General features: G+C 48.8%; 1 protein-coding gene across 1 annotated transcript in view; it reads right to left on the minus strand.

Moving 5' to 3' along the window:
• The window catches only part of LOC132832552 (uncharacterized), a 64852-nt gene extending 61136 nt beyond the window's left edge, over positions 1–3716 (minus strand). The window contains exon 1 of the mRNA XM_060850642.1: positions 3197–3716. Within this exon, the coding sequence (XP_060706625.1) occupies positions 3197–3598 (402 nt within the window). The 5' untranslated portion in view covers positions 3599–3716. The remainder of the gene's footprint in view (positions 1–3196) is intronic.
• Between the last annotated feature and the right edge of the window lie 6186 nt (positions 3717–9902).

A 9902-nucleotide genomic window follows, 5' to 3' on the forward strand; every position in this document is an offset into this window, starting at 1 on the left:
ACCACATTTAGCACCATTTAAAAGGCATCTGGATGGGGACATGAGTAGGAAGGGATATGGGCCAAGTGCTGGGAAATGGAACTAGATTAGGTTAGGATAGCTGGATATCTACAGTGAGGTCTGCAGATGCTGAAGATCAGAGTTGAGAGTGTGCTGCTGGAAAAGCACAGTATCCAAGGAGCAGAAAAATCGACATTTCGGGCTGGAGCCCTTCATCAGGAATGAGGCTGGGAGCCTTGGGGGTGAAGAGATAAATGGGAGGGGGTGGGGCTCAGGGGATGGTAGCTGAGAGTGCAATAGGTGGATGGAGGTGCAGGTAAAGGTGATAGGTCAGAGAGCAGAGTGGAATGAATAGGTGGGAAGGACGACTGACAGGTGGGTCAGGTCATGAAGGTGGTGCTGAGCTGGAAGGTTGGAACTGGAGTAAGGTGGGGTGAGGGGAAATGAGGAAACTAATGAAGTCCACATTGATGCGCCTGGGGTTGAAGGGTCCCAAGGCGGAAGATAATGTGTTATTCCTCCGGCATCAGGTGGTGAGGGAGTAGCCATGGAGGAGGCCCAGGACCTGCATGTCCTTGGCAAAGTTGGACGGGGGTTTGAAATGTTGGGCCACGGGGCAGTGGGGTTGATTGGTGCGGGTGTCCCAGAGATGTTCTCTGAAGCGCTGTGTGAGGAGGCGTTCAGTCTCCCCAGTGTAGACGAGCCCACATTGGGAGCAACAGATACAATAAGTTACGTGTGTGGATGTGCAGGTGAAACTTTGATGGATGTAGAAGGCTCCTATGGAGCCTTGGACAGAGGTAAGGAGGGAGGTGTTGGTGTAGGTTATGCAATTCCAGCAGTGAAGGTGAAGTCCCTCTACACCTCCATCCGCCATGACCAGGGCCTCCAAGCCCTCCGTTTCTTCCTCTCCCGACATCCCACCAGTACCCTTCCACTGACACTCTTATTTGTTTGGCTGAACTAGTCATTGCCCTCAAAAATTTCTCCTTACAATCCTCCCACTTCCTCCAGACAAAAGGGCTAGCCATGGGCACCCTATGGGCCCCAGCTATGCCTGTCTCTTTGTCGGCTACGTAGCACAGGCCATCTTCTGCAGTTATACCGGCACCACTCCCTAAGTCTTCCTCTGCTACACTGATGACTGCGTCGGTGCCACCTCGTGCCCCCACAAGGAAGTCAAACAGCTCATCAACTTCACCAACACATTCCAGCCCGACCTTAAATTCACCTGGACCATCTCTGACACCTCCCTCCCTTTCCTAGACTTCTCCACCTCCATCCACGAGAACTGACTCAACACTGACATTTTTTACAAACCCATCGACACCCACAGCCTGGATTACACCTCCTCCCACTCTAAAATGCAAAAATGCCATCCCTTATTCCCAAATCCTCTGCCTCCACTGCATCTGCTCCCAGGAGGACCAGTACCACCACAGGACACACCAGATGGCCTCCTTCTCTGAAGACCAAAATTTCCCCTCCCACGTGGTTGAATATGCCTTCCAACGCATCTCATCCGCATCCTACACCTCTGCCCTCGCACCCCACCCCTCCAACCACAACAAGGACAGAACACCCCTGGTCCTCACCTTCCACCCCACCAACCTCCGCATAAACCGCACCATCCGCTGACATTTCCGCCACCTACAAACGGACCCCACCACCAGGGATATATTTCCCTCCCCACCCTTTTCCGCTTTCCTCAAAGACCGTTCCCTCCGTGACTACCTGGTCAGGTCCACGCCCCCCCCCCGAAAACCCACCCTCCCCTCCTGGCACCTTCCCGTGCTCACCCCCACCCCCCCCCCACTATTGGGAACACCTTCCCTTGATCTGATCTCACTGCGTCCCTTGGTTTTCTTGCTTGAGGAGCGATGTAGTTGAATCACTGGGTTAATTCTCGAGATGCGGGGTTTGTCGTATAAAGCGAGATCGAGCAGTTTAGGCCCATACTCTCCGGAGTTTAGAAGGATGAGGGGAGATCTAAACTCCGCCCTCCCCTCTGACCTATCACATTTACCCCCACCTCCATTCACCTATTGTACTCTCAGCTACCTTCTCCCCAACACCACCACCCCCTCCCCTTTCATTTATCTCTCCACCCCCCGAGGCTCCCAGCCTCACTCCTGATGAAGGGCTCCGGCTGGAAACATCGATTTTCCTGCTCCTCGGATGCTGCCTGACCTGCTGTGCTTTTCCAGCAAACACTCTCAACTCGGTTCGATATCTGGTTGGCATGGACGGGTTGGACTGTAGAGTCTGTTTCCATGCTGTACATTTCGATTGCCCTATGACTCTAACTGCCTCAATTAGATCTCCCCTCATCCTTCTAAACTCCAGAGAGTATGGGCCTAAACTGCTCAATCTCCCTTTATACGACAAACCCCGCATCTCGAGAATCAACCCAGTGATTCAACTACATCGCTCCCCAAGCAAGGCAAACGAGGGACGCAGTGAGATCAGATCGAGGGAAGGTGTTCCCTATTGAGGGGGGGGGGGAGCAAAGGTCAAGATTGAAGAGGACACAGATTTAATCAATTCAAAAATGACCATTCATAGTCCCAGAGAATGCTCTTTCATTAGAGTGAGAGAGATGGCTGCTGGTGGTTTCACCTGACAGGCACCACAACTCAGGGGTGTCTGAGAAGGTAGGCCTTTCATTGTAATCCCAGCTGGTGTGGGAACTGAACCTCCCGCGTTCCGAGTCACTGCATCAAGCCAACCAGCCCTAGTCAGTGCACAGACACAGACAAGGCCTTGCCCCACTCCACTCACCTACCCCCCTTCTCCTTCACACAAGGCATGAACCAGGTCCCACGCCAAGCCAGGTCCCGCCATCCTGACTTGGAAACATAATCGCCCTTCCAGGGTCAAAACCTTGGGAATTCCCTCCCTAAAGGGAAGCGGGGTGTAGTGCCTACAGCCCAAGAAGGGCTGCTCGCCACTACTTTCTCCAGGGGCAACTGGGGACAGGGCAATAAATGTGACCCAGCCAAGGGCAAGTGGACAAGGGACTGAAGGTTAATGACAAAACTGGGAGAAGGAGATGGTCCCAAGTTCTCCAGCCTCCCCAGACACTCACACTCACTCACACACACACACACTAAACAGGCATCCCCACCCCACCCCACCAGGGGGGTTTAGGAACAAGCTGGTGTTTACCATGCTGGTGTACCCAGACTGGTGTTACCTTGCACTCCTTGTACGCCTGGTCTTTCAGCACGCAGTCGTGGCCCTTGTGGCCCTGGGAGAGTGCACAGACCAGGCAGACCAGCCGCCCGTCGTCCCGGCAGAAGAGCTCCAGGGCTCTGCCGTGTTCCTGGCACTGCGGGCTGCCCTCCTGCCCCTCCCCGCTGCTGCCCCGCAGGTCCAGCACTCCGGCTATCACGTTGGCCAGTTGCCGGTTGCAGTAGAACGAGTCCCGGTCGAACTCCGCTCGGCAGAGGGGACAGACCAGAGACCCCTCACTCTCCCGGGTGCACCTCTCGATGCAGCCTTTACAGAAGTTGTGGCCGCACCTCAGCAGCACCGGCTCTCGGTAGACCTCCAGGCAAACCGGGCAGGACAAATCTACCTCCAAATTGGCAGCCATTCCCTTGCTCCCGGACCGTCCACGCCTTTTGGAGGCAATTGGAGACTGATGCCTTTCTTCCGGTTTCCTCAGAAGGATTATCCCCGACAAGGCGCCTTCCTGGACTCAGTAAACTCAAGGTCGTAAATGTTAAAGTGAGATGTGTGTGTTTTCCGAAGCCTCACCTTTGAGCTTTTGGGACGCTGTGTTTTCTTTTATTAAAAAATGTGGTTTTCAGCGGCTCATTTTAATGATATAGAAGATGTTAATGATATAGAAGATGGTATCAGCAATAACATTAGCAAATTTGCTGATGATACAAAGCTGGGGGGCAGGGTGAAATGTGAGGAGGATGTTAGGAGATTGCAGGGTGACCTGGACAAGTTAGGTGAGTGGTCAGATGTAGTTTAATGTTGATAAATGTATGGTTATCCACTTCGGTGGCAAGAACAGGAAGACAGATTACTACCTAAATGGAATTAATTTAGGTAAAGGGGCAGTACAGAGAGATCTGGGTGTTCTTGTACACCAGTCAATGAAGGCAAGCATGCAGGTACAGCAGGTAGTGAAGAAGGCTAATAGCATGCTGGCCTTCATAACAAGAGGGATTGAGTATAGAAGCAAAGAGGTGCTTCTGCAGCTGTACAGGGCACTGGTGAGACCACACCTGGAGTACTGTGTGCAGTTCTGGTCTCCAAATTTGAGGAAAGACATTCTGGCTATTGAGGGAGTGCAGCGTAGGTTCACGAGGTCAATTTCTGGAATGGAGGGATTACCTTACACTGAAAGACTGGAGCGACTGGCCTTGTATACCCTTGAGTTTAGAAGACTGAGAGGGGATCTGATTGAGACATATAAGATTATGAAAGGATTGGACACTCTGGAGGCAGGAAACATGTTTCCGCTGATGGGTGAGTGCCGAACCAGAGGACACAGCTTAAAAATACGGGGTAGAGCATTTAGGACAGAGATGAGGAGAAACTTCTTCACCCAGAGAGTGGTGGCTGTGTGGAATGCTCTGCCCCAGAGGGCAGCGGAGGCCCAGTCTCTGGATTCATTTAAGAAAGAGTTGGATAGAGCTCTCAAGGATCGTGGAATCAAGGGTTATCGAGATAAGGCAGGAACAGGATACTGATTAGGAATGATCAGCCATGATCATATTGAATGGTGGTGCAGGCTCGAAGGGCAGAATGGCCTACTCCTGCACCTATTGTCTATTGTCTATTTTATGAAGTGATGTGGACAGCTAATATCAATACACCATGCACGGTGAAAGAAAGACGCGTTTTGTCGAAGGTTTGCAGCTTGTATGCATCAGGACTGTCCACAAGAATGCCAATTCAGGGGCAACCCCTATATTCGTACTATGCTCCCACACTGAGTACTCATGCTGAGTCTTGGGAGGAAGATGTAAAGTGTGTTCAAGAGGATTTGGATAGGGTAAGTATATAAAAACAAAATCCCAACAGTGTGGAAACAGGCCATTCAGCCCAATGGACCACACACTCTGAAGAGCACTCCACCCAGATCCCTCCTCCAAGAGCAGGGAGCCTGCGTGGTCAGCACTGCTGCCTCATAGCACCAGGGTCCCAGGTTCAATTCCAGCCTTGGGAGATTGTCTGTGTGGAGTTTGTGCATTCTCCTTGTCTCTATGTGGGTTTCACCCAGGTGTTCTGATTGTCCATAGTGTTCAGGGATGTGTTGGTTAGGGGCATTAATCAGGGGAAATGTCGAGGAATAGGGTGGGGGCATGGGTCTGGGTGGATTACTCTGGAGAGTCAGTATGGACTTGTTGGGCCAAATGGCCTGTTTCCACACTGTGGTGATTCTATGAACCCCTATATTTCCCATGGCTAACCCACTTTGCCTGCACACTACGGGTAATTTAGCATGGCTTGCACACCTTCATCCTATGGGAGGAAACACACAGAGAGAATGTGCAAACTCCACACAGACACCACCCAATGGTGGAACTGAAGCCAGGCAGCAGTGCTAACCACTGAGCCACCATGCAATACCATGGCAGACACAATATGGTGTGGAAACATGTGAATTTATCCATTTCAGCAATGAGAACAAATGCAAGGAGTATTTCACAAATGGTGAGAGGTTGGAAATTGCAGATGTATAAAAGGACCAAGGGGTCCATAAGACATAGGAGTGGAATTAAGGCCATTTGGCCCATTGAGTCTACTACGCCATTCAATCATGGCTGATGGGCATTTCAACTCCACTTACCCGCATTCTCCCCGTAGCCCTTAATTCCTCGAGACAACAAGAATCTATCAATCTCTGCCTTGAAGACATTTAGCGTCCTGGCCTCCACTGCACTCTGCAGCAATGAATGAATTCCACAGGCCCACCACTCTCTGGCTGAAGAAATGTCTCCGCATTTCTGTTCTGAATTGACCCCCTCTAATTCTAAGGTTGTGTCCATGGGTCCTAGTCTCCTCGCCTAACGGAAACAATTTCCTAACGTCCACACTTTCCAAGCCATGCATTATCTTGTACGTCTCTATTAAGTCTCCCCTTAATCTTCTAAACTCCAATGAATACAATCCCAGGATCCTCAGCCGTTCCTCATATGTTAGACTAACCATTCCAGGGATCATCCGTGTGAATCTCCGCCGGACACGTTCCAGTGCCAGTATGTCCTTCCTGAGGTGTGGGGACCAAAACTGGACACAGTACTCCAAATGGGGCCTAACCAGAGCTTTGACAGGTTAGTATGAGGGTCCAGCAAGCATTTAGGAATGCAGATGGCATCATCATCTTTAATGCAAGATGATTTGAGCACAGGAGGAGTAAAGTCTTGCTTGAATTATATAAGATATCAATCACACCACACTTGGAGTACTGCGTGCAGTTTTGGTCTCTATCTCTGAAGAATATTATTGCCATATAGGGAGTGCAACAAAGGTACATCCTGGAGTGGTGGGCCTGTCCTATGAAGGGAGATTGGATAAACCGAGCCTGTATTCTCCAGAAGAAGGAACGGTGATCTCATTGACATCCATAAAATATTTTAAGCAAGAAACAGGGTAGATGCAGGTACCATGTTGGGGAGTCCAGAACTTGGGGCCACAATCTAAAAATAAGGGGGATGCCACTTAGGTAGAGATGAGAAGTTTTGTTTTACTGAGAGGATTGTGAACCTTAGAAATTCCCTACCTCAGAGGGCAGTGGATGATTAGTTTTTGAGTGTGTTTAAGAAAGAGATTGATAGCTTTCTGATTACCAGCACCATAAAGGAGATAGGTTGAATAATAGATACTGAGGGATTCAATTGAATTGAATGGTGGGGTAGGCTCAGTGGACTGAATGGTCTCCTCTTGTTCCTATGAAAAACTCTGACAAAATGTGTCATTTTCCAGCAATACACTAGAGTGTACTACCAATCACGCATTGTGTATTCAGATTCACATATTGAGACTCACACAGAAGCAGAATTAGAATTATTCTCAAATTGTCTCAACTTTAGGACCTTTTTAATCATGTTTTCATTTGACGTAAACTGAAAAGTCCAAAGGTGGGATTACCAATCCAACTCATGGTGCCTACATCAGGACTAGAAATGGTTAGTAATGTGACAAGCTTCAAGAAATGGGAGAAGTAGTTGGAAAGATCAAATTAGAGGTTGTTGTGGGGAAAATCACCAGGCTCAGAGTCAGAGTTGGGGTTCAATGACAGAGTTTATTGTAGAAGGAAATACCAGAGCTCCAGGGAGAGAAAGGCACCATCAGCACAGTGGTCAGCTGCGGGTCTTCTCTCGACCCGGAGCACATGTCAAGATACTTTTATACATGTTGTGATATAATAGGTCAGTGATGAGGTGTTTGTCTCGGTAGCATAGTTTGTTTATTGTAAACATTACAGAATCGTTAATAGTTTTGGTTCAGTCATTGTCAGTTACAGCACTGCCTTTGCTAATTTCAGCGCGGTCATTGTCAGTTTCAATGTCTGCGCAGAAGTCCATGACTGCAGTAATGGGCGTTAATCGCCCTTCCTGAAAGGGATGATTACTACAGCCCTGGTTATTAGCACTTTGCATTCAGCCCATATCAAACTGTTAGCATTTCTATCAAAGGTGTTGGCTGGACCCAGACATTTCGGCGGGCAGTATACGCTACTCATGTGTATTCTCTTCCCCCACCTGTCTTAAACTATTTAACTAAGTTGTGAGTGCATTGTGCTGACATTCTAGTGGCCCCAGGCAGTGTCTGTGTCGGCTCTGCTGTCTCTCCATATTGTGTGTCAAGTGGCCTACTTATAGCTGGCAGCCATTTTATGTGTCAAGTGATCAACTTATGGCTCAGCGGCCATCTTAGTATGCCTAGTGTCACCCTGTCCCGTGCCATCTCTCACTTCAAGATTCTGTGGTAGTGTGGAAAGCAGGAGCAGTTGAAGGACTACACAGCTGATGGTGTCAGGGGACAGGAGATCAGGGTTGAGGAAGAGAATGTGGTGAAAATGTGTTCGGGTGAGGTGTAAATTGATACCAGAATCATCGCAAAGAATTTTGCTGCGACAGAAAAAATTGGAGGCCACAGCCATCATTTGAAAATGCTGAGCTTGATGTCACACCTGGATGGATGGAAAAGTGAGCTCTTCCACCAACTCAGTGTGCTTCACTGGGATAGCGTAGTGGGTGAAGGACTGAGAGGTCAGTGTGAAAGTGGAGTGGCGAAGGAAAGTGACAGGTGAACAAAATCCTAGGGTTATGCTTACGGACGCTAAACAAATGAAAATAAAAACATTAATCTCATTCTTAATATATTTAATTGCAGCTTTTAGTGGGAAATAAATCCAGATTTCCACCTTCCTTTCGTTTGAACATTCTTTCCTGACAAAAGTGATGAAAATCCTGATTCCAACATGAATATCATGCCCCTTTGTCTGGATAACCTGACCAGAGAAACAAGTTGTTTTCCCCTTAATCCAACCCATCAATTTTAATAAACAAAGTTCCAGAGCAGTCTCCCCACATTTGCAAAGCACCTGGAATTCATCCTGTGGTCATATTCAGTTTGCTGTTATTCATTTGTCCATAGTAAGTTCAAGAGAGGTTGCCCATAGTTGCCTGTCTCAGAAATTCCTCAGAACCGAACCGATGGAAACCTTTGCTGCTGTTTCTTCATCGAATCCCTGCAGTGCAGAAAGAGGCCATTCAGCCCATTGAGTCCACACCGACTCTCTGAACAGTATCTCACCCTGACCCAGCCCAACCTTATCCCATAACCTCGCATTTAGTACGGCCTATCCACCTAACCTGCACATCTGTGGACTGCAGCAGTACCTGGCAAAACCCATGAAGAGAATGTAAACTCCACACAGACAGTCACTAGAGGCTGGAATGAAACCTGGGTCTCTGGCACTGTGAGGCAGTGGTGCTAACCACTGAGCCATTGTGGTACTATCTGGCCAGCATACCTCAAAGGGCCAATCGAGATCCCTCCCAACAAGGCCTCACTTCAGGCATCACACTTAATCCACATTGGTCTTCTGGGACAGCTATCAGCTGCTGTTGGTCAACATGGAGAATTGAGATTAATATTGGACAAGCCTTGGGCTTCCTTACATCTGCAATAGAACATAGAATATAGAAAAATACAGCGCAGTACAGGCCCTTTGGCCCTCGATGTTGCGCCGATCCAAGCCCACCTAACCTACGCCAGCCCACTTTCCTCCATATGCCTATCCAATGCCCGTTTAAATGCCCATAAAGAGGGAGAGGCCACCACTGCTACTGGCAGGGCATTCCATGAACTCACGACTCGCTGAGTAAAGAATCTACCCCTAACATCTGTCCTATACCTACCACCCCTTAATTTAAAGCTATGCCCCCTCGTAATAGCTGACTCCATACGTGGAAAAAGGTTTTCATGGTCAACCCTATCTAAACCCCTAGTCATCTTGTACACCTCTATCAAGTCACCCCTAAACCTTCTTTTCTCCAATGAAAACAGCCCCAAGTGCCTCAGCCTTTCCTCATATGATCTTCCTACCATACCAGGCAACATCCTGGTAAACCTCCTCTGCACCCGTTCCAGTGCCTCCACATCCTTCCTATAGTATGGCGACCAAAACTGCACACAATACTCCAGATTACTGAAACTCTTCCAGTAAGAGAGTAGGAATAATCATTCGATGTGCATGTCACTGTCTAGGCCACCACCTACTACCCAGGCAGCAGTTCAGACTAAACCACATCACTGTGCAGTCTGGAGTCACATGTCAACCAGACCGGGTCAGGACGGCAGATTTCATTCCCTAAAGGAAACAGGTGGGTTTTTACAACAATTTCACAATCATCATTAGACCCTTA

Source organism: Hemiscyllium ocellatum, chromosome 35 (genome assembly GCF_020745735.1).
Source record: "Hemiscyllium ocellatum isolate sHemOce1 chromosome 35, sHemOce1.pat.X.cur, whole genome shotgun sequence".
Classification (NCBI taxonomy): Eukaryota; Metazoa; Chordata; class Chondrichthyes; order Orectolobiformes; family Hemiscylliidae; genus Hemiscyllium; species Hemiscyllium ocellatum.